Consider the following 23946-nt stretch of genomic DNA (forward strand, 5'->3'; position numbering starts at 1 on the left):
GTGTAGCTGCTAGGGAGATAGCCCTTGGAAGTTGTCCATTTCATTCAAGCCACCTCTCTTGTTGTGCAGGGTTTAGCATGATGTGTTTGGGAGAAAATATGCCCAACAGGATCTTTCCAGTCATGTGTGAGATGACAAGGATGCAACTTAATTAAGCCAGTCACTGAATAGCTACCGGAGATGGAGAGCCAATCTGGACACATGCTTGCTTAAATGTTAACGGATATTGTGAAATAATAATGGACCTTTGGGGAGGGGGGGCTACGGTTAGTTATAAAATTACACGTATTTCCAAAGCATTAGGCAAAGTAAGCTCAGTGCCAAGATATTTGACAAGACATTTTATTGACTTAAGTGAATTGGTACTGCAGTGGCCATATCTTTTTTGCTGTCTGTCTTCCATCTATGAATAACAGAGATGGACTGTACTTAGAAAGCAATAGTTGAGTTTGATGTATACATAGCACTTCTGCCTGTCACTTTCATTGTCTCCACCCATTTTACCCACTTAGGCAGATGGCATGGTTCAGAATAATGAGTTTTCCCAGCTGCGTATTTTCAGGTGAGCTAGATTCCAACTGAGTATCATACGCTGTTGATCCCAGGACAAGAGCTTTGACAGAAATGGTCTCTGGCTACCTGAGTCTGTAACTTATTCAAAGTTGGTATGGTCCTGTACCAGGACCAGGCCAATGCATGGACTTATCTCTAAGCAGAAAATAATTCAGATTTCTTGGCCATATTTAAAAGAACATTTCAGATACAACTTGGAAGGCCACACAGCTCACAGTCTGCAGTTGAGTCAATGTGCTTTTCTCTTTGAGGTCTTATAGCTTTGCTCATGCTCTCTTGGGACTTTTAATTTGCAGATGCTAATGCTGGAGACCGTGGACAGACCAATAACGCCGCTTCTGCATCAGCTTCCAACTCCACCTGAACAGTCCTGAGCAGCGCTGCACAGGAGAAACCACCAGTTACTTGAGTGTCACTCAGCAACACTGGTCACGTTTGGAAAGAAAATTAAAAAGAGGAAAAAAACCTGTTCATTTTAGTGTTCAATTTTTTAATTATTATTGTTGTTCTTATTTAACCTTGTAAAATATCTATAAATACAAACCAGTTTCATTGTATTCTCACTTTGAGGGAGATCCCTGGGGTGGGAGGGTTGTAGGGAGGGGAAAGCGGAGCACTAGAACACACAATCTCTCTCCCACGACAATCTTTTTATCAAAAGTCTGCTGTTGTATATTTTAAAAACAGGACTCCTGCTTCATGCCCCTTCCACAAAAGAAGAAAACTTTGTTCTGTGCTGAAGTTTTTTTGAACTTTGTGTTCTTTTAAAGTCAAGAGTAAGACTTTGGTATAGTGCACAACTTGAAATTGGTTGGGAGCTTAGCAGGTGTAACTCCGTGGGGACTTAAATGTCACTTGTAAAATTAATCCATATCCTCGGGTGTTTGAAAACTTGCCTTTTGCATGTTGGTGGCAGGTGTGGCAGACCAAAAAAAAAAGAAATGCGTATCGTTCGTAACCCAGGGAGGTCAATAAAGTTAGAAACTATAAGGGGAAGATTTTTAATTGATTTGTTAAAATTGTTTTGCTTTTAATGAGTGCTAGTGGTGGAGAAACTTATAGAGAAGGCTGTCAGAGGAGGAGCATGGGTGTTCTACATGGGCATCTTTGTTTGCCTGGCCAAAGGTTCTCGTAAATCTTAGTATGGTTTTTAAACTAGTGGCCTAGGAGAAGACTGAAAAGGACGTTGAGCCAGCCACTCTGACTGCAGAGGTCAAAAGCCGATGAACCTGGAGGAAAGGGAGAGGCCAGGGGCAGATCTCACCACTGTGAATGAATTAGTCCAGATTTTTTCTAAAGTTGCTTCCCTTGGAAAGATACACTTGAGAGGACATTATAGTTAAATAATGTGAACTGTAACAGTCTACTGGTTTATTTTTCATAGTTTTAAATTACAGATTGAGCTTGTAGAAATTGCCACATTCTGCACATAGTTCTAATTTTAAATCCAAATCTAGAATCTATTTAATTTCAGCTTTTTTAACCTCATGCTTTTTAAATTTTATTTATTAATGCATATCAGATAGGCCATTATGATTTTAGACGGTAGGAATATTAAAAACCACATCAAAATGATATAAACAGTCACTCTACCTGCTGACTTTATAGGAAAGTGGATTATATAAATGTGTGTATATGTGTTATATATACATAGATCAATACTGCCTTTTGTTGTTGTTGTTTTTCTTTTTGTCCACAGTATCACAATTGACTGCTTGAAGAGTGAGAAGAATGTTTCCCCCCACACCCAGTTAAGAACTTTTGTTTCTGTTTTCTTTGTGTATCAGTGAACGGTGTTAAGAACCAGTCTCTGTTTTTGAAGAAAAAGCAATATTCCTTGGAAAGCAAGGAGGATTGAAGGATTATGTTTGCAGTGAGAAAATAGATTTTCACAACTAGTTTGTTTTATACTTTTAAGGTTGACATCTATGTGGGCCTTATATACTCTAAAATTAACCTTAGTCACCTTGGTGCTTATGGGCCATTACTTGACCTATGAATCTTTAAGGCACAATCAGTTGTACTTTACATTTAAAGATCACTTGAGTGATGGCCGCCTTTCTCCCCTACCCACTCCTTCCCCACACACCCTCCAAGGTTAGCTGAAAACCGTAGGGCTGCAGAGCTGAGCCCTAGATTGTGTGCAACCCACCTGCACCCTTCTCATTGCCACCTTAGGTCATGTTAAGGTTCTCGCCCTTCAGGTGATGTAGAAGTAGAGTCTCTTGACAGCCCTGACGCAGGTCCCCACAGCCTGTGCTGCTTCTTACCCCAGTGCATGACTCCGGGAGAGTCCTGCTGCCTGCTGAAGCCTGCGAACGGCAGCTGTGCGTCATCTTGGTTTTCACTCACTGTCTCGCTAAGCTCTTAGGCCACAAAGGGGTTTCTCAGACCTCCCGTTAAAGCAGAGTTCATGAGAAAGGAAACATACTCCGTCAAACCAAATCAAGCTGATTGACGTTTACTTTTCATAATGAGCCTTTGAGAGCTAGTTAAGATTTGAAAGACGTCTGAATCAAAGTATTTGGCAAAATGATTCCTAAAGGAATGGCTTTGATAGACCATTTTCAGAAAAGATTTATAAATAAGCTGAACAGCAGATTTGTGACAGAAATGGACCTGCTTTCAGACCAAACTGCCCAGCTAAACATCTGGGCACAGACACTACTCTGGATTTGGTATAATTGCTAGAGTCAATAAAAATCTGTGCTTGTTTAATGAAATACTCCCCCCCCCCCCCCAATAAATGGGATGAGAGAAGGAGAGAGAAGAGGCCAATGCTTTCCTCTCATCTGGGGTGTGTGTGTGTGTGTGTGTGTGTGTGTGTGTGTGTGTGGGCTGAGGTGCGTGATTTTTTCTTTCTCAAGGATCATGGCGGGATCACAGAGCTCTTTTATACAAGTGAGATCCAGGTCTCTGAATATCTTTTTGTAAATAAATTTAAAAAAGATAATAATAAAAAGCTCCTCACCAAATTCAAGCTGTACATTATATTTTCTTTCAATGTTTTTAAATTTAAGTTTTATTGTTTTGTATGTAAATATGTGGACCCAGGAACTGTTATTAATGAGCAAAAAGTTACTGTTCAGGGCAGTGATTCTGTTTAATAATCAGACAAAATGTAGACGAGCTTTTTAAAGCCATATAGTTTTAACTCTGTACAGTAGGTACCGGCCTGTATTATTGTAACAATAACTCTAGCAATGTATAGTGTATCTATATAGTTTGGAGTGCCTTCGCTTCCATGTGTTTGGTTATTTTGTTTGTTTGTTTTTTTGTTTTCCATTTCTAAAATTTTAATTGGTTTCTCTATCCATGTCTCCCAATCCCCTCCCTTTCCCTTTGAAATAATAGCTCACTCATAACACAGTGTCTGTGCCCTTCACAGTGATTTTTAGTGAGACCAGGAGTGGAAAGAGGAAACCATGTTCATAATCTCATGTCATTCAAGCCCTGCCTTTCTTTTGGTTCTGAACTTCTGTTTCTTCCTCAGTAGCAGTGACCGGTGTCATTGAATCCTTAGGCCATCCAGGGACTTAGGGTAGTGCCAGGGAGCCCTAGAGCTGGAGGGCATGAATAGATTAGGTTAGATTTTGCTCGTCTCTTCCCCAAACCCTAACCATGGGTCTTAACAAACAGCAGATTCCATGCTCGCTCTCTCCTCATCTTCCCTCACCAATGAGAGAGAATTGGTTTATGTAAGTCCGAGTTTCTTCATAGCGCCAGGTTTTGCTCATCAGTGGTCTGAAATGCTGCGGTGTGATGGCCAGCAGCCAGTGCACCGAGTGCTGCAAGCCGCAGAGGACTTGTTCAGCAAGGGACTCGGCCTGTTCCTGTCCTCCCGCCACCTCCACCCCTTTCAGCAAAATGTCACATTAATGTATTTTTTCAAAAACCAGTTTAATTCTGACTGTGTGCCCATTATGAAGGCCTTTTTTTGAAAGGAGAAAAAGAAAAATTTGTTTTGCCTCCAAATACTCCATATAAGATGTCTTGAGTAGAAGAAAAAACAAACTTTACCAAACCAAAGGTTCCTATTTTTTGAAACATCGTATGTTCATTCCAGCAAGGCAGAAGACCGCACCTTCTTTCCAGTGATGTCATTTTTTAAAGTCCTTAATTTTTAGATACATAGATTTGGTTTGTGTTTTAACAAAGCCTGCCTAACCAGTCATCTTGTCTGCACCAATGCAAAGGTTTCTGAGAGGACTATTGTATTCTCTATCCCTGTGGATGTAAAGACACTGGCATTTTCTTTCTTTTTCCCTTTCCTTTTTAAGGGATTTAACTTTGGAATCTTCCAAAGGAAGTTTGGCCAATGCCAGATCCCCAGGAGTTTGGGGTTTTTTTTTTTCTTTGTTTTAAACCAAAATCGTATCTGATTCCTGTTCTTGTTAGTGATCATCTAATCACAGAGCCAAACACTTTCTCCCCTCTGTAGAAAAATAAACTAAGCATGCTTTACAATAAAATCTGTCTTTTCTGATAGAAACCTGAGCCACTGAAAATAAGAGACAACTAGAAGCAGAGTAGAGTCCCAGACTAAGGTCTAGTTTGAGAGGCTTTGAAAGTAATCCCTGGGGTTTGGATTATTTTCACAAGGGTTATGACATTTTATTCAAGTTTGTTGCTCCGTTTTGCACCTCTGCAATAAAAGCAAAATGACAACCAGTACATAAGGGGTTAGCTTGACAAAGTAGACTTCCTTGTGTTAATTTTTAATTTTTTTTTCTTACTAGATCTGTCTACAGGCAGATGCAGATAGATGTATGAAATGTGCTTGCCTGTAATATTTGCATTTATAAATGTGTTGCCGATGGATCACTTGGGCCTGTACACATGCCAATTAGCGTGACCACTTCCATCTTAAAAACAAATCTAAAAAACAAAATTTATTATATACATATATATATATAAAGGACTGTGGGTTGTATACAAACTATTGCAAACACTTGTGCAAATCTGTCTTGATATAAAGGAAAAGCAAAATCTGTATAACATTATTACTACTTGAATGCCTCTGTGACTGATTTTTTTTTTTTCATTTTAAATATAAACTTTTTTGTGAAAAGTATGCTCAATGTTTTTTTTCCCTTTCCCCATTCCCTTGTAAATACATTTTGTTCTATGTGACTTGGTTTGGAACTAGTTAACTGGTACTGTAATTTGCATTAAATAAAAAGTAGGTTAGCCTGGAAATGAAATTAAAATTCACAAGTGTGTGGTCTTTATTTCAGTGCCAGCCCTCTTCACCCTGCCTACTTGCCACTGCAATATGTAGTCACACCACCATCTCCTTTCCTCCAGTTAGAGAACATGGGTCTTTGTTACAAAAATCAAGATACGAACATTAGTTCTCGTTCTTTCAAATGGTCTTAATCCATTGTGTAGCCCCGAAGGTGCAGCTTCCATCTCGGAAACCTTTGGATTTGATGCAGAGGAAGCTTTGTAGACACTGCTTTGAGAAGAAAGAAAACACCCCTGAAAGGGACAACTTTTTTAAAAGTGTATAAGCTGCTGTCTTTGGTTATACTGTGTTCATGGTTTGGTGTAGCTGTATTTTCTTTTAAGTTTCATCCCGTTAGTAATGGTCTTTGGGAGTATCTGTAAAATAAATGAACACCACAAACAGTGGGGCTGTACCTCCCAGGTAACCAACACATGTTGTGTTTGAGTCTGATCATTTCCAATACTGGATGATGTATGTAAACATGTAATGTCTTTTAGTGCAAAAAGAAACATTTTTTTTTTTTAGGGTTGGCTCACTGTCAGGCCTAATCTAAAGGCTAGATATAAAGTCATGTGACTGCTGCTTCAATAAAAACAAATTTATATTGGATACAGTCTGGTCCTCTTGATTTACTTAATTTTTCTGCTGTGTGAGAGTGAAAGGGGGTGGGGGGTTAAGATGTCGATTGTGGGACGGGCCTGCCTCCTGATGGCACTGAAGTGTATTTGTTTGGGATTCACTAATATTTCCTGCCCTGTTTGGGGATTGAGCAAGATACTCTTTTAACTTAAAATCCCAGGAGTCTATTTGCAGTCTTTTGGGATTACATTTGTGGGGGCGCAGTGACAGTGGGTGCCATTTCAGGTGTTCTAAGGGTAGTTAGGAAGGCAGGTAGATCCCCTTCGAGAAGTGGGTGAAAGGAAGTAACCACAATGATGGGGTAGTCACCCAGTCCTCGGTGTAGGGATATTTCACTTACCCACTAGCACCTTCAGATTTGAGAGCTGTGGGTGTGTTACAGGAACGTGTCCAAGGCAAAACGGAAGCTGTTGTGAAAGATGGAATGATGAGGCCACGAGTTGTCAGAGCTGAGAAGGGATGGTCAATGGTCAACTGAATGTTACTCTTTACATCCTCTTTTCTCCAGAAAGGAGAAGCCACCCTGGGCCTTTCCACAAAGAGGACTTACTGATGTCAAGCCTTTTATTGGATCCTTAAAATCTGGGGGATTGGCTGCTGAGTGGTTTCAACTGATGGGGGAGCCAGAAGGTAAACAGTAACTTCTTAGAAGGTCTTTTCTCCTGACTTTTGGAGACTGATTTCATCCTGCCCTGTCTGAGGCAAGACCTAGAAAAAGAACAGTGGCTGCAGGTATGCCTAGCAATGGACACTTAGTTCTACATGCTCAGAGCTCAGGGGAGGGAGCAATAGGGAAATGATGTTTGAGAGTAGGACATTCGAGTCTGGCTCCTAGCTCTGTAAATGAAATCCACAAAGCTGCTGAAAGGAAGTATCCTGTGTGAGCTCTTTGGTGTATCTAACCTTGAATATTAACCACACTTGGAATACACTTAGTTTTTTATAATGCTGATGTCATATGTACATAACAATGCAATGTTTGGGGAACTGCCCAGGTTTTTTTTTGTTTGTTTTTTTTTTTTAGAGAGGAAGGGAGAGAGAGAAACATCAATGTGAGAAACAGATCCACTGCCTCTTGCACAACCCCTACTGGGAATCGAGCCGAAACCCAGGCATTTGCCCTGACTGGGAAACAAACAGGGACCTCTCAGTCTATAGGATGATGCTTAGTCCACTGAGCCACACTGTCCAGACTGCCCAAGTATTTTTAAAATCAATACTGGGAGGTGAGAGTTTTCATTCCATCTCTTTTTAATTTAAATTTTTTATGGACACTAGTGAAGTCGTCCCCTATTTCCTCTCCTTTGCCCACCTCCACCCAGCCCCCCTTTGCCCTCTCCCTTAGCCCTCGCCAAACTATTATATGTGTCCACAGGCTATGCATATGTGTTATTTAGCTAATCCCTTCACCTTCCTTTATCCAGTCCCCCTACCTCCCTCCCCTCTATCTGTCAGTCTGTTCCATGCTTCCATGCCTCCAGTTCTGTTTTGTTTGTCATTTTATTTTGTTCATTAGATTCCACATGTTAGTGAGATCATATGGTATTTGTCTTTCTCTGACTGGCTTATTTCACTTAGCATAATACTCTCCAGGTCCATCCATGCTGTCACAAAGGGTAAGATTTCCTTCTTTTTTCATGGCTGCATAGTATTCCTTTATGTAAATGTGCTACAGCTTTTTTATCTATTCATTTGCTGATTACTTCACATCTCAATCTCATCTTGCCTTCACTTTACTGTAGCCTACATTTGAATGACTAACACACTCTAAATTATTCCAATGGGGAAGAGGAGATGCATTTGATTTATGAATGCAGTTGAATAAAATTTATATTTCCAAAAAAGACACATTCCTGGGGCAAAAGCTGTATTTATTGTATTTGCAGAGAGAAGCTCCGCCACCCCCCACACACACCACACACACAATTTCTTTTCTAAAAATGAGCCCTGGCTAATTTGGCTCAGCGGTTTGAGCGTCAGCCTGTGGTCCAGAGAGACCCAGGTTCGGTTCCCACTAAAGGTATGTATCTCGGTTGCAGTTTGTCCCAGGCCCTGGTTGGGTCGTGCTGGTGGCAGCCACTCGATGTGTCCCTTTCACATCGATGTTTCTCTCTCTCTTCCTCTCTCTCCCTGCCACTCTATCTGAACAAAAAAATGAAAAAGTGTCCTCGAGTGAGGATAAAAAATAAAAAGTAAGTAAATAAATAAATATGAGTGTTCTATACTTGATGCAGAAGGGGCTGGTAAATCTGGAGAGAATGTAGGGAATAAGGTTTGCTCACTTTGATGTATAGTGTTGATTTCTTATGTTCTCAAAGTTTGGTCAACTTCTTGTAAAACAGTAAAAACTAAACAAGTATCTGTTCTTTAAAATTCAGTTAACTCATAGCTTTATTTCCATCAACACATTAGACTTAAAATTAGTTCAATTACTGCCCTGGCCTGTTTTTCTCAGTAGTTAGAGCATCAGCCCCTGGGCCAAAGGGTCGAGGGTCCAATTCCTGGTCAAGGGCATGTACATGGGTTGCAGGTTTGATCCTAGCCCCAGTCGGGGTCCTGCAGGAGGCAACCAATTGATGTGTCTCTCTCATATTGATGTCTCTCTCTCTCTCTCTCTCTCTCTCTCTCTCTCTGTCTCCCTCCCTTCCACTCTATCAAAAAAAAAAAAAAATCAATAGAAAAGTATCCTTGGGTGAGAATTAACAAAAAAAAATAGTTTAATTACTACATTTTTAATTATGGTATAAATATATTAAATTTTTATATGGAACAATCATTTTATGAGAAAATCAAGTAAATGTATTTTTATGTTCTTGCACCACCAGCCTTCAGATATGTAAAGGGCAATAGTAGAGTAGTAAAAAGTAGAAATACAAATTTATGTATTATACACCAGACATTTCTATTTTCTCACCCCACATGTCTTTTATTCCCCAGAAAAGATGGTGAAAAAAAAAAAGTTTAACTAGCCAAAAGTTAGTTATTGAAGCCGTCTTGCCTTGATTTGACATTAAACTTGGTTTTATATTTGCTAACTGAGCCTTAGGTGTGGAATGCTTTATGTAAAATTAGTTAAAATGTAATTGGCAGAAAAGCAAAAACATTTTTACTCAAAATAGCTATACACAAAGCAAACACTTTCATCCCCTTGGGTTCAGAAAATAGATTTGTAGACGGGAACATATGGTGCATACATATCTAACACATTTATTAACTGCCTGTCAATGTAGCCTGTCACAACACCCCGGTGTTCCAGCCTCAGGAGCAAACCCAAACCCAAGTTCAGATATGAAGCAGACCTCCACGAAGTCACACACATGTGCACACACATGTTCAGGGATCTCCTACATGAACTATAGTTAGGGAATTATAAACTCTTTGAGGTGAGGATCTATGACCAGTTTATGGATACCACACAGGTTGCATATTGTCGGTACTTAACGATGTGTTTGAATGGCTGCAGAGACAGAAGGAGGGAAGAATGAACACGGAAGGGTCATGACAAGCTTCTGACACTTGATGCAGGCTCTCTGGCTTCTCTCTAGAAGACTCCCATGGACACTAATGCACCTGCTTGCTGATCGACACAGGTCTGGAACTCACTGAGCACCCCAGGAAGGGGCTGCGGGTTCCGAGTGCGTGGAAAGTAGGAGAACGGTACTGGAAATAGCGAAAAGATCCAAGAAGCTAATGAACTTGGGTGTGGTCATAAATCCTCAGATGGCCCAGCCCCAGTCATCCTTTCTGCTCTGCTACCATGACACTAAACCCCCAGACCGCAGCAGGGCCTTTCCCAAGGGGGTGGTGGCCTTGCCTCTTGAGAGGCCCGACCTGCATGCCAGTGCACTCTCGTCTGAGGGTCATGGCTTTGCTTTCCACAGACTGAGCTGGGGACTGGGGGCCCACGTCCCTTCCTGAGGAGCACGAGCCAGCATCAGCAGAGCTGTCCTGAGTTCCCTGGTCGGCTCTCGGCGATGTCTCCGGCTGCCCCACAGAGGCGCACCCACGGGGCAGCCGCTCAGTCATCTGAGATGCTGAACAGTTCTTGCATGAGCGGGGTGGCGAAGGGGTGTAAGTCGTGGATGCGCAGCAGCCGCTGCGTGTGCTGGGCGTTGATGCTGCGAAGCTCAGTGAGCATAGCCATGATCTTCAGGAACAGAAACCTGCGGGCCAGCCAGAGGAAATGATGGGGTGCAGCCCACTCTTGCCCTCACCCACCAGCCCTGGGACTGCTCTGAAGTTGCACAAGGTCGGGGGTTTTAATCTCAGAACATTTCGGGTCAGCCAAGAAAGTTTCAGTTGAAGTCCCTAATCTTTTTCAGCCTGTGGATGAGAAGGGCCGAATAGCCTGGGGGCTTGAGGCATGGACCTGCACCCCCAATTCACACCACATCCTCTGGGAGATGCCCGCAGGGACACCCAGGCATTGCAGGCACCAAGTGCATAGGTCAGCTTGGGGGAATCCCTGCCTCAGGGCTGGGCTGAGGGCTCAGGACTGAGTCAGTGGTGGTGGAAGCCGGGGCTACAGGAGGCTCTCCGTTCCTGGATCTAGCCCAGGAGCCAGGGACTGAGACACACCTGGTGCCTCAGTTTCCCCACGATGCCTCCCAGCTCCACACAGGGGAAGACTGAGCAAATGTAGACACAGCCATTGCAGCATTCCAAGAGCTCAAAGAAAGCTGGAGCAGGCCACGTAAAGACTGGAGGCATACGTTCAGACCAGCACCCTCAGTACTGCCTTCACCCCTCGTGGCTCGAGCCTGCGGACTGTCGAAGCCCAGGGAAGGGTGGGGGCCCCTGTCCGCCCAGCCCTTAGCAGCCTTCCTCCTTTGGGGTAGAGAACAGACTGAGCAGTTTCCCGCCCATTTGCTTGGTTCCAGGGCTAGCAGTTCTCAATCAATGATAGCTATTACAGATCGACTATTATCACCATTCTTGTTATCACTATCTTTATTACCATTATGCTTATTGCTGGCTATTGCTAGAAGACCCTGCAGGGTCCTCAGGAGATGACCTGGCTGTTTCTGCCCCTTGATGACAGAAGGGAAGGCCCAGCAGACATGAGCTGTACCTCAGCAGCAATATCCTGTCAGCTGGGCTCACCTTGGGCTCTTTTCAGGTTTCTCCACTATTGGGCTGGAGCTCAGTGCAGGTCACAGAACAGGGCCCCAAAGCCTTGGCACTCAGAGCCTGCCCCAGGAGTGGCTCCAGCCTGCTCTCCCAGAAAGACCCAGAACAGGGCCTGGAGGGCAGGGCCACCGAGGGCCTCCCTCACACCCTCCCTGCTCACTGCTCACCGGTGGCTGGGCTGGGGACGACTGTACTCGATGTAGGCCTTCAGGGCGATGGCAAACCGCTCCTGCAGCTGGTCCACCACGCTGCGCTGCACCACACCCGGGCGGTCTGGTAGGAAGGGGAAGGCAGTGTGGTGCCAGCAAGGCCGTGGGGCAAGGACAAGCTCAGTCCAGCCCAGAGAGAGCAAACTGCCTGGCCACCAACCACCTTCCAGAGACACCCAGGCAGGAAATGAGTGGAGCACCAGGAGGGCTGTGCATCGCCCACCCACCCAAAGTGGCACCAGCTGGGGTCCCCGTCCTGGTTGTGCCGTTGAGAGGAAGCAAACCCATCGGGTAACACCTCCCCTGGGGAGGGCAGAGGAGAGAATTCTGCCTCCTGCAGCTAAAGCTGGGATTTGAGCAAGCCGGGGCGCAGAGAGGCCAGGCAGGACGGTGGGCCCTCACCTGGGGAGAAGAGGGAGATGGCCTGCATCAGCACGTACTCCTCCTTCCGCAGCCGCAGCTTCTTCAGCATGTAGTGGAATTTCAACACTGGCTCCAGTAGAAGCTGCTGGAAGCCACCTGTGGGTGGGTGCAGGATGAGGGGGACGTGTCAGGGAGTGGACCCAAGACCCAGACTTCCCTCACCAAGGTCTTTCTTCCCGTCGCCCAGTCTCCTGCCTGCATTCCCAGGACATGCACATCCTGGGGTGTTCCTCTCCTCCCTCCCTGGTCGCTCCCTCCCTTTGCCAGGGCAGGCAGGTGGCTCTGGGGCACCTGCAGGGTCTTCCAAGCAGTAGGACAGCCGGCCACACTCCCAGGTCCCGGTCTCTGCATTGAACACGGTGTTGAACCTCAGCTGGCACAGCTCGAAGGCGGCCCCCTTCAGCAGGGAGATCTGGTCCTCAATGGGCAGGCGCCTGGCAGCAGGGACGGGAGGGGATGCCAGCTTCCAGGAAGCCACCACAGACCAGCACCCACTCCCATAATCCAGAGCTCAGGGAGAGGGAGGGAGGGAGGGAGGAGGCAGGACAGGCTCCTACCCCTGCAGACGATTGCAGTTGCTTTTGGTTGCCTCCAATCTCGCCCCTCACAACCTAGCCAAGCAGATTACCCCTCCCTGCCATCTCTCTCCAGTCTCCTCTTAGCTCAGGGACTCCCACCAAAGGAGTTTGACCTCCCTTACAACCCGGCCCCGTCTCCTCCAACTCCCTGCACAGCCACTGACCCACAGCTGATGCCCTGGTCCTGGTCCCTGGCCTCATGACTTTCTGCCTCAGTTTCCCCACTAGGAATGATTGCCCCTTTAGCTTCACTTGAGTAAATCCTGCTAGTCCTTCAGGCCAAGCTGTCGCCTTTCCCGAGTCCTGCTGTGGCTACTATCTTGGTGTGAGTTCCCTGCAGTGGGGGTGTTTGCCTCCTGCTGTTTCCAGGCAGCCCTGAGCCCCAGACCCAACACTGAGCACAGGCCTAGCCACAGCGCCCCCTCAGGTGCTCTGCCTGGCTTTGCTCTCCTCGGGAATTCCTCACACTGTCTTCTCTCAGATCCATGATCCTGAGCTACAAATGCCGTGAAATCCATCTTCTTCGTGTCTCCCCAGCACCCAGCCCAGGACCTGGCAGGCAGTGGCTCTGAACTCTCTACTCTGTGCATCCAAATCGGGCCTCTCTGATGAACTGTGACCTGTGCAAGTTCCTGAACCTGTTTTCTCTCTGTAGAAGGAGGGTGATAGCAATGCCAGCTCCTCGGTGGTTGTGCTTAGAACTGTGGCCACGAGAGGTAGCGAGTGGCCTCCCATCCTGGTGTTGAACTGTGGGTCACTGGATGTCAGTGGAGATCACGCAGGTCCACTGTGTACATGGGCCTTTCTCCCACTCCTTTGACTTAACTGACACAATCTGAACTCCACTCCAGCCTGTGGTCACCCTCACCTCCTTCAATAGGTCCTATGTGTCACCCACAGAGCCACAGGGGAACCCATGGGCTGGAACATAACTGCCCTCTGCCTGCTGGTGAAATCAGGGTCCCTCATGTGTTACTAAACTCCACCTAACCAGGCCCAGCAAGGCCAGGCGGCCAACCCCGGGGCAGAGATGCCTCTGTCATCTCTAGCCCTGACAGGTCACGTATCATGGGGCAGTGTTTGTCCCCACACCAGGAGGACCCCAGGCCCTCGCTGCCCCACTGCCCATGGTTGTTGCCTCCACACCTCACTGTGGGGAGTCCCAACCCCTTGGTTCTCGGCGGCCCTCCTCCCCAGGGCCTTCTCAGCCACTTCTGAAGGCAGGCTGCTGGAGGCCCAGCGTCTGTGCCTGTCTCTCTCCTTCTCCCTTTGGACTCTCCTCCTTTCCTACCAGCTCCCTTTGTTCTGTGACTGTCGATCTGTGATTCCTGTCCTTTTAGGGAGAAACGGACGGAAATTACCGATGAGTGCCCAGCATGTATGAGCTGGATGATCTGACGTTTTCTTATTGATATGGCAGCCCAGCAAGTGGGCTTTGTGAGTTCCCTTCTAAGATGAGGAGGCGGAGACACTGAGATTAAACAGCAGCCCACAGGCCCATAGCTCAGGAGCCAACAGTGAGGGCCCCAACCCCCACAGTGCCGCTGCCACGGTGGGTGGGGGCAGAGACAAAGAAGAGTCTTTGGGCACCAACATCCCCCAACTTCTGAGGGATCTACCCCAGAGCCTTCGAACCTGCTGGCCATTTTCTGCCCCGTTCTATACCCATCCCCCAACCCCCATGTCCCACCTGAAGTAGGAGATGACTTTGGCAAAGTTGATGATGCCTTTGAACATGTAGGTTGACATGTCAGCCATGTGAGGCAGCAGGGAAAAGATGTCTTTCCCACAGCCTTCGGCTGGGGGTTTGTAGTTCCAGATGCTGCCATCCTCCCCCCGCAGCTGCAGGGAGACGACCTTCAGGGAGCACAGATCTTCTCGGATCTGCTTCCACTTGGTGGCTTCTTCCCCCGATGCAGTCTGCAGAGATTCTGGGCTCTCACCGCTGCTGCTGAGCACCTCGGGCAGCTGGAACAGAGCAGGAGGCGAAGGGGAGGGTAGACAGCATGTATTCTCCCAAACAGGTTCCCACATGAGCCCCACATGGGCGCCCACAGCAACAGACTTGGGAGGATGCATAACTGCAGGTGCCGGCACACACACACACACACACACACACACACACACAAACACACACAGCACTTGCTTTTTTTCTCTGGTCTCCTATCAGGTGGAGCACTTTTAGACCTGTAAATTAATGGTCCCTCACATCCCTGCCTGGTCAGACATGGGTTTGCTCCCTACCCCAGGGGAAGGTGAGGGGGCCTATCCCCTGGGTGGGTCCCAAGCATCCCTGACCCTGCACAAGGGAGACTCAGAGAGAAGGGTCTGGGGTCTAGAGATGGAAAGAACAGACCTCTGGGGGCACTGGCTACCAGTGCCCTGAGCAGGTCACCTGTGATACTGTGAGCACCGCCGGGGAGGAGGGCACAGGGATCGGACGTGGCTGACAGGGCTGAGATCACTAACGTGTTTTGAATCAGTAAAACCAGTTCACAAACGTCATACCCCCAGCAGATCCTGGCCCTGTTTTCATTAAGTTCTGAACGCCAGCAACCCTGGGACAACTCAGCTTACAAGACTCCATTTATGACCCAGTTTCCACCTGCTGCGGAAGGAGAAAGCAAAGATTCTCAAATCTGGGCATGTGTCAGAATCACCTGGGGATCTTGTAAAAATGCAGCCTACTGGGTACACTCTCAGAGTTTCTGATTTAAAGATCTGGGGTGATCTGAGGACTTGCATTCCTAACAAGTCCTAATAAGTTCCCAGGTGCTGCTGCAACTGATGTCCTCTTTGAGGATCCCTGGTAATGACATTGGATTTTGAGGAGCTGGCACAGCTGCTGAGCCAACTCTCAAGCCTCATACCCGGAAATTCTTGAAATGGGAGAAGGTGGTGTCAAAGGTTTTCATCTGAGCGTCCATCAGCTCCTTGATCATTGTCTGCTGCTCTTCAGTTAGACCCTGGGCTCCCAGGGGCCGCATCTCAATCCGTTCTCGCTTCTTCTTCCTGATCAAGGCTCGTCTCCGCTCCACGGCTGCATCAGACATGATCACTGCAGGGACAGCCGGGGCAGGCTCAGCACCTGTGAGCAGCTAGGCCACCCTCTTAGCCCCCCGGGCAGCAGTCGGGGAAGAGCTGTTGACAAGAAAGCCAGCCTTCTCCAGACTCCTGAGGACTGTGGGCTCCTCTGGAGAAACACAGGATGAGGACAGAGGGATGAGGTGTGGCTGGTGTGCTGCCCACGACTGCTTAATGGAGCAGTGGGAAGAGCTTGGACTTCAGAAGCAAAAAGTGCTAGGATTGAGTGACAGCTGGGTTTGAGTGACCGCAGTGACCTTGAGCAAACTCCTTAACCTCTCCTGCCTTCAGTTTTCTTCCTTGTAATCTGAGGTGACAATGCTCAGCTCCTACTGCTGTCACAATGAGGTAGTGCATGAAAAGTGCCTACTACAGGTCCTGGTTATATTATATAGGATACACACACACATATACATAGACATATATACACATGTATACAGCTTATGGTATATATACATGGTAGGCAAAAGTAGGTTTACAGTTGTATTAATAATACAAGAATATACTCTGTTTTGTGTACTCATGACTGTAAACCTTTTTGCCAAGCTCTGTGTATTCTTCATGCACACACACCCTGGAATTTAATACATGTTCAGCACCTGAAAGTCTGTATTCCTGTTTAGTGCATCAGATACCAACCAGACTCCTCAGAGTCCCCCAAGTCCTCCGGGTCTCCAAGCCCTTGCGAAGCTGGGACTATTGCTTAGCAAGAAATGTCAACCCGACCACTTCCCAAGCGGCCTGGATGGAGCTTGCGGCCTCCCATGGATTTCTGGAGCCTACTTGTGTGTGGGAAGTGAAGCTGTGGGGGCCCTCGGGGGGAACAGCAGGGACAGGGTGAAGGCCTCACTCTCTGTTGGGCTGCAGGAAAGGCTCTGCCCACAGACCCAGGGAACCTGTGCCTGAAAGAGGTGGCCCACTCCATGATCGCTGGACGTCTCCAGCTCTGCACTGGAGGCTCCTAGGCTTTTCCCCACGAGCGTCAGTCTCTGACCTGGAGCACAGTCATACCAGAGCCTAACAGGCAGAGCGACAGCATCCTGTGTCCCCTGTCCCGGAACGTTCCTCTGTAGGATGCCACTGGGCACTACCCACTGGAAGGTTGGGGATCCTATCACTCCATGTGTCTCTGGCTTCCCTTTCCCACATTCACCTCCCCTAATTTGGCTAAAACTCCATAGGGACCATTATAAAGGGGACAAAAAGAGTCACAAGGGCACCTGAGGGGAGAGAGGTGCATGACTCTGCCCTGAGACCCCACCACACCCAGAGCAGAGGATAAATTTGCCCTCCATCTGTCATGTCCCCCGGGAGGGACGGTGGCAGCGCTGGCAGATGGGCGGCAAGCTCTGCCTGTTGCCCACAGGCCACAGGCGCCTGTGCATATGCGCACACACATGCACGGTGCCGCCTGCACACCTGCGCGTACACAGCCCCCAGGCCCATTCCTGCTGGGCCGCATGCCCTCAGGCTCGTCCTGCCACTCACTCTCCTTCTTCATGCCGCTCTCCAGGCACTTGCGCAAGCGGCAGGCCTGGCACTGCCGCCGGGTCTTCCGGGTGATCTCACAGGTGCCCTTCCGGAAGGGGCACCTCAGGCGGGCGTTGCTTTTCATGGCCCTCCTGGGAGAGAACACAGAACAGAAGGTTGGCAGTGGGAACAGGCCAGGGGGGTACAGGCCACAGCTCCCTTTCTCCCGTCCCCTCTATTACCACGGGACACTAGCGAGCCCTCTGCGGGCCTGCCTTTGCCCCCCAGCAGAGGAAAGGTAGAGCTGGGCTCCTCCATCTTCCATCAGGGCTGGGCTTCCCTCGAGGCCCAGGGGTCGCTGGAGGGCAGCAGGCGGAAGCTTTCGGCCAAGTTCACACTGTGCCGGTGCTTCCAACAGGCCGGGCTGCAGCCTGAGCCACTGTCTGGGATGCTTCCGCCCCAGGCCCCAGGCCCCAGGCCCACGTTCCTCCCCGCCCCACACCCCAGCCCTTCCCCCTGACACCCTCTGTTCTTGTTACTGGGTACCCAGGGAGCAGGTGCTTCATAGGTACCACCACCCTTTTTTGCCTCCCCTGCTGGTCTGGGTAAGAGACCCCTGATGCTACCCGAGAACACCTGGAAGGGTAGAAGGGGAAGGCGGTCTGGCTTGTTAACAGCATGCTCTGGGTCAGTAGATGCGGGCCTAGATGTTATGCAGAGCTTTGCAAATTAGTTCTCACAACTCTACCAAATACATCGTGTCAAAATAATAATAATAATAATAATAACAATAAACAATAAAATAAAATAAAACAAAATACATCGTGTCGTCAGTCTGACACGGATGCAGAAACTGAGTCAAAGGTAAATCGCTACCTGTCCTCCAGATAAGTGACAAGCTGAAATTTGAATCTGTGTCTGCCTGATACCAGAAGACTAGCTCTTAGCACTAGAGTGCACTGCCTCCCTCAGGGAGCCTCAGGACAGCCTGGGTTGGGGGAGAACAGGGGACCCACACCCCACAGCCTTCTACTCAGAGGCCGCGGCCAGGGTCAGGCCCGGCTCAGGCCCCGCCCCCCACGCGGCCCTGCTGGCCTGTGCCTAGCTCAGGGCTGTGCTCTCTGTGAGCGAGCTGCTCAGGAGTAGCCTGGCGCCCAGGTCCAGCCTACGGCGGGGGGGGGGGGGGGGGGGGGGGGTGTCTTCTGGGACAGGCCTCCTTGCTCCTAGAGAGAGGACGAGATGGGCCTTTTTGTTCCAGGGATGAACACTGGTCGCTGCCCCCGCCCGGAGCTGAGGCCAGAGCGCTGGTGCAGGGTGGCAGAGCAGAAAATGGAGAGAACGGAGCTGCTGGCCACACCAGCCTGAGGCCGTTAGACCGCTTCTGAGAGGTATCCTTTTCCTTACTGAGGGGCCTGTTCTGTCCCTTTACCTGAACTCAGCCTGACCCTGTTGCTGATCTGGCGTCTGCTACAACCCACACGACATGTGTGCTTGTTTCCCACTGGAACACGGGGTCTCAGAATGTGCCCCAGGCTCACCTAACCCCTGGGACCCCAGAATGGCTCAAGCTTGACCACAGCTGCCCAAAGCCAAGGTTTCTTCACTCTGGGTGTAGGAGGGGACACTGAACCCCTACAGTGCCCCCCTGGGCTGACCCAGGCCTGGACATCCTCCTGGGTTGTGGCCCCCCAAACATAACATGCGGACCGGCAGCCCATCTTTGGGACTGTAGGGGGCGCCCTGGCCCTAGGGTTTGTTTTCATCCAGGAAGGTTTGTTTTCATGCCCAGCCTCCAGGAAGAACTCTCTGAAGCCAAGGCCGGCTGGCTGTCCAAGAATGCCACCTCCTGCGGTGGGAGCTGCTCTCTGAGGGCCAGTGGAGAGCTCCTCCTCCACCCTCCTGCCTGAGCGCCCCTCCTTTCCTGGTGGCTTCTCCTCCTCTTGGTTGGAGGCCAGCACTGACCTCTGCTCTTCTCTCTCTTCAGCGGGACAACGTGAGCCCCCTGTCTGTCGGGGCCTGTCTGGTTGTGAGCTGGGACTTTTGAGTCTATAACTTTTTGGATTATTTGGCTGTTTCTAGGTGAGCTTGTGTTGTCGTGTTCTTCATTTATTTGATGCCATTCTTACTTAACAACGACTCTCTAAAACTGATTCGAACACTTGCACTTTGGATTTTCAGATTCTTTCCTCTTTTACAGACTGAATTTCTAATTTATTCAGAATGTATGGAGAAACAAAGGGGTATCTTAATGGAAGGAGACCCTTCTCGGGTAGGAAGCAGAAGGTGATACACATGGCTCTCCTGAGACTAATTAGGAGCCTTTGATGGGCCACTGGCCCACACCCTGAACCTGGGAGACTGGTCAAGCTGAGGCCCTAGTGCCCAGTGGGCTAATGGCAGAACCCAGTCAGATGAGACTCAGTGTGTCAGGGGTGGCAGGTGGGTGAAGGGTGACAGATTACTCTACCTGAAGAAACCCTTGCATCCTTCACATGTCATGACATTGAAGTGATAACCAGTGGCTTTGTCCCCACATACACGGCAAATGTGAGGTCCCCCACCTCCCTCCTCTGCACTGACGGGGGGCTTTCCAGGAGTGGAGTCTGCTTCTCCACAGTACACAAGGTCATCACGGTTCCAGCTCTCTTCAGGTGTCACCTCCAGGTTTGCTTCTGGCCCTCTGGGACTAGAAGTAAAAACAAAACAAAACAAACAACAACAAAAACAAACACAGGTAATTAAAGGGATGGACAGGGATGGACTGAGGTGGTCTTCACTGTGCGTCCCTCACATCAGATTCTGTGGACCCAAGAGCTCACCTATCGTGGAAGAAACGGAGGTGGGGCTGGAGTTGTTGTAAAGAGAGATGTAGCCATGTCATTGTGTGTGTAATAATAGGGCCCTGAAATAAAATTAACTAGGGTATCTGGATTTGGAAGCCTATCTGGAATTGTTGACATTTCCAACCTTGAGGATAGAAATTTTCTCCCATCTTACATCATTCAAGTTACCCAGAGATATATTTTCACTCTAATGATTAGTGGAGAAATTATAGTTAATAGGTTATACATTACTAACAATGTATGTGTATATTCTACATTGTAATATTTGTAAGCAATAATATTACAAAGTGCTATCCCATGAGCAAGAACGTGGGAGAGAGAAGGGTAAGAGGAAGAAATGACAAGGAGAAAGGAAAGACTACCTGGGTCGGATTGTAGAAGTAATTCTTGAGTGGACTAAGCTTAGGAGGACATGAGTTGGCCCAAGGCCAAACAGGGAGCAGCCTTTGGGACAGGCCACTTGTTCTAGATAGTTTCTGGGACTGGGGAGACTAGCAAGGGACAGCCTCTCGGGCATGCTGTGGCCCAGGCTCCCAGAGAGAGCTGGAATGGCTGGGCAGAAAGAGGGTTTTCAGTTGAGTAAATGACCAGATGGGGAGAAAGATAGAGAGGGGCCAGGCTCACAATACAGAGAAAAAATGGCCCAAGTCCCAGTCCAGCTGGGGCACAGCTGAATAATCAAAGAGCTTGTAACCATCAATGGAGCTGCGCTCAAAATGTCCACCCAGGCAGCACTCACCTTGAGAGTGACTTGACTTCTACTTGGGATGGGCACTGAGCGTGTGAGTAGAAACTGGAAACTATCCTATTCCTACTCTTCCCAAGTCTCTAGGCACCAACTGCAGGGGCCACCACACCACAGACAATGTTGCCTTTTCTGAAACCAAAATAAAATGTTTAGTAAACTGTCGACACACAAATTTCTGTTTCTAATAGCATGGCAGATGAAAGGTGACCGTTTCACTTGTAAGGATGAATTAGAAATTACTCTGTCGCCTGACCCTGGCCCTCAGAAAACTGCAAATAAAATAGGCCGACTGGAAACTTGAGCTGAACAAGGATGGTGACCGGATGTTAACCAGCCCTATTGTGGTGATCATTTTGCAACATGTACAAACATCAAATCATAACGAGGTATACCTGAAACTAAGATAATGTTGTATGTCAATTACACCTCTTTAAAAAATAAAGAAAATTTTTGAAAAAAAGGATGGAGCAGATACTAAAATGACAACTAACAGTTATTGAAATGTGCAGTGTTCTAGGTCCTTTGCAAAAGGTAATTATTATAACATTTATTATTTCACTCAATAATGATAGGTGCTCAAACATTGTTGAGCATCTATCACACACCAGATACTGTTCTGTTGGTTCTTTTTCATGTTCTACAAAAGCCGGGAGTCATTTCTTTGGCATCAATCCCGGGCCTGCCATAAAACCCTCCACCAGCTCACAGTCACAAGGAGTGTCCCACAGCTGAAGAGCGTCACAGGAAGGGAAACTTTCTACGCAAGTTATTATTGCAGAGTGCACACTGGAGGAAGACAACCTGCCTTAAGTGTTCAGCTTCCTTCAGCAGCCACTGGGAATGGCAGAATCCAGGGCCACAGAGACGACTGGCAGAAGTTCTGCACATAAAAGACCAACTGGGGACAAAGGAAGAGCGGGGAGGCCCCCCCTCAGCAATCGGAGTCATTGCTGTTCCCTAGAAGGGAAGCCGTGTGTAAGGACAACAAGATGCCTGAGTCACAGAAGCTCAATAGATGATACACATCAAGGAGACGAAAGAATTGTCTCTAAAGGGACAGAAGAGAGACTCCTACCTAAACTGTGACTGATTGATATATTCCCCAATTCCTTAATGAGGTACTAGAATTAATGCCAGAATACCACTCCCTACCTAGCATTGGTATAACTTGTATTTTGTTTGGCCTGTAAGTTTTCTGTTAAACAAGCGGACGATGGTACCTTCCATTCTCTCATATTATAAAGCCCTGACAGCTGTTCTCCGAAGATGGTCCCCAACAAAACCTCACCTCCCGAGAGCCCCACCCTTATGCTGTCCCCTCCCGTGAAGAGTCTGGGATGGTCTGTGACTTGCTTGAAGCAATAAAACGTGGGGAAGTGACACTGTGTCCTACTTTTTCTCTTTGGGGAGTTCTACATCCCCAAGTGAGAATGTCTTGCTCCCATGCTGGGGTGGTGGCATGATGAGGCCACGTGAAGAGAGAGTCCTGGAATGACACACACGAGGGACCCAGCTGCCCAGGCCTCCCGCCGTGCCCACCAAGCTCCAGACACTGAGTGAGCCCTCGAGACGTCCCAGCCCAGTTAGGCTCCAACTGATGCCTCCAGGAGCGGAAGAACTTCCAGCTGAGCCCTGTCAACACGCAGAATCAGGATGAAAATAAAATGGTGGTTGGTGTGAGCCAGTAAGTTTGGAAGGAGGCTTGTTACATGGCAAGAAATCATGGAAACAGAACCCCTGGAGTTTTGTTAGAAATAGGTCTGAACTGGGGTGGGCGGGGGCACCAGCCAGTACCTCCAGTTCTGGTCCCCATTATGGAATGGTGCCCAGTGCGCAGGAAAATGACAGTGACGAGGGGGCTGGTCACGTCCCTCTTTCATGGGAATCTAAGACAATCAGGCGTGCAGACGCAGTGGAGTCCAGCGGGGTTTACCCTGAGGGCGCGCCTGCTCCTCACTGTGCCTGGTGCTCTGTGAAATAGTCCACAGAGGGCTGACAGGTCACCTCCGATACTCCGTGAAAGGAATTCACAGCCCTTCAGTGAGGCCTTTGCAAAAATAATTAATTGTGAAATCCAATCTTTTGGCTCAGTACCAACGATAGAATATAATCTGAGCAAGGAAGAGTCATCAATAAAAGAATGAGTAAGGCCCTGGCTGCTTTGGCTCAGCGGTTAGAGCGTTGGCCTGCGGTCCAGAGAGAGCTGGGTTCAGTTCCCGCTAAGGGCACGTACCTCGGTTGCAGTTTGTCCCCGGCCCTGGTTGGTCGTGCGGGTGACAGCAACTCAATGTGTCCCTTTCATGTCGATGTTTCTCTCTCTCTCTCTTCCTCTCTCTCCCTCCCTCTCTATTAGAACAAAAAAATGGAAAAATGTCCTCATGTCCTCGGGTGAGGATAAAAAAAAAAAAAAGAATGAGCAGGTTAACGAATGCAGTGTTTGTGCGTGACGGAGGCTTGCTGCGGGGAGCGCGCACCCCACCCCTGCTCTGGGCAGGTGCAGAGTTGACATTGCTAGCTAGTAGGAGGAGGAGACAGAATTTGAACCCAGGTCAGTCTGACTCCAAAACGTGTGTTCTCACTTTTGCACTATGCTGCGTCCTTCACAGGACCTGTTCCTGAGGGGGTGGGCTGTTTAGTGACACTCCCTCATCTCTGTGCCAGTTTCTCCCAGGCACTGAGGTTCAATCGAGTCCTCCGTGTCTTGGGACTCCATTCGTGTAGCTCTGTTCTTGGGCAGAAAGTGGTCCCCTATGATCCTCGGCTCCTGCCGTCTCAATGCTGGTGATAACAGAAGGAACAGAGGGACCTGCTACCGCTCATCACACCCAGAGGCGTCTTGCCCCATGTTAGAGGAATAGTCAAGGTCATGATGCCCGTCCGCTGGCTCTTGGCTGGTTGCAGGGGGCTCCATCTGGACTCCACATTCTTGACTCTGTAATGGACGCTCATGTACATGGATGACCCTGTGTCTAAAAGGACCTGCAGTTTTTCTAGGGTCGATGCTGCCTGTTTTCTACAG

The 23946-nt window shown here is 48.3% G+C and overlaps 2 protein-coding genes across 3 annotated transcripts in view; one reads left to right on the plus strand and one right to left on the minus strand.

Annotated features, from left to right (window-relative positions):
• GSK3B (glycogen synthase kinase 3 beta) overlaps window positions 1-1046 on the plus strand; it is a 179611-nt gene extending 178565 nt beyond the window's left edge. Inside the window, exon 11 of one of the 2 annotated variants that reach the window (XM_036243905.1) lies at window positions 870-1046. In XM_036243905.1, coding sequence (XP_036099798.1) covers window positions 870-937 — 68 coding nt within the window. In that variant the 3' untranslated portion in view covers window positions 938-1046. The remainder of the gene's footprint in view (window positions 1-869) is intronic. The other variant, XM_036243903.1, reaches the window with a different exon arrangement.
• Window positions 1047-10460: 9414 nt separating this feature from the next.
• On the minus strand, window positions 10461-20021 carry NR1I2 (nuclear receptor subfamily 1 group I member 2). The gene is made up of 8 exons (XM_036243375.1): window positions 19804-20021; window positions 17355-17488; window positions 15653-15840; window positions 14473-14750; window positions 12496-12638; window positions 12184-12300; window positions 11740-11845; window positions 10461-10605 (listed from the first exon to the last, which is right to left on the minus strand). Exons 1-8 carry the CDS (start codon window positions 19833-19835, stop codon window positions 10461-10463), a joined length of 1143 nt encoding a protein of 380 aa, XP_036099268.1. The 5' UTR covers window positions 19836-20021.
• Window positions 20022-23946: the final 3925 nt, after the last annotated feature.

This window comes from Molossus molossus, unplaced genomic scaffold (assembly GCF_014108415.1).
Source record: "Molossus molossus isolate mMolMol1 unplaced genomic scaffold, mMolMol1.p scaffold_m16_p_5, whole genome shotgun sequence".
NCBI lineage: Eukaryota > Metazoa > Chordata > Mammalia > Chiroptera > Molossidae > Molossus > Molossus molossus.

Bases quoted from the DNA above. Each gene is read 5' to 3' on its own strand.
- NR1I2 (XM_036243375.1), bottom strand. From the start codon at position 19,835: ATGACATGTGAAGGATGCAAGGGTTTCTTCAG. The intron at 15,841-17,354 runs GTGAGTGGCAGG...CTGTCCCTGCAG, and splicing joins GAGCGGCATGAAGAAGGAGA to TGATCATGTCTGATGCAGCC. The intron at 12,639-14,472 runs GTGGGACATGGG...CCCTGCTGCCAG, and splicing joins AAAGTCATCTCCTACTTCAG to GCGCCTGCCCATTGAGGACC.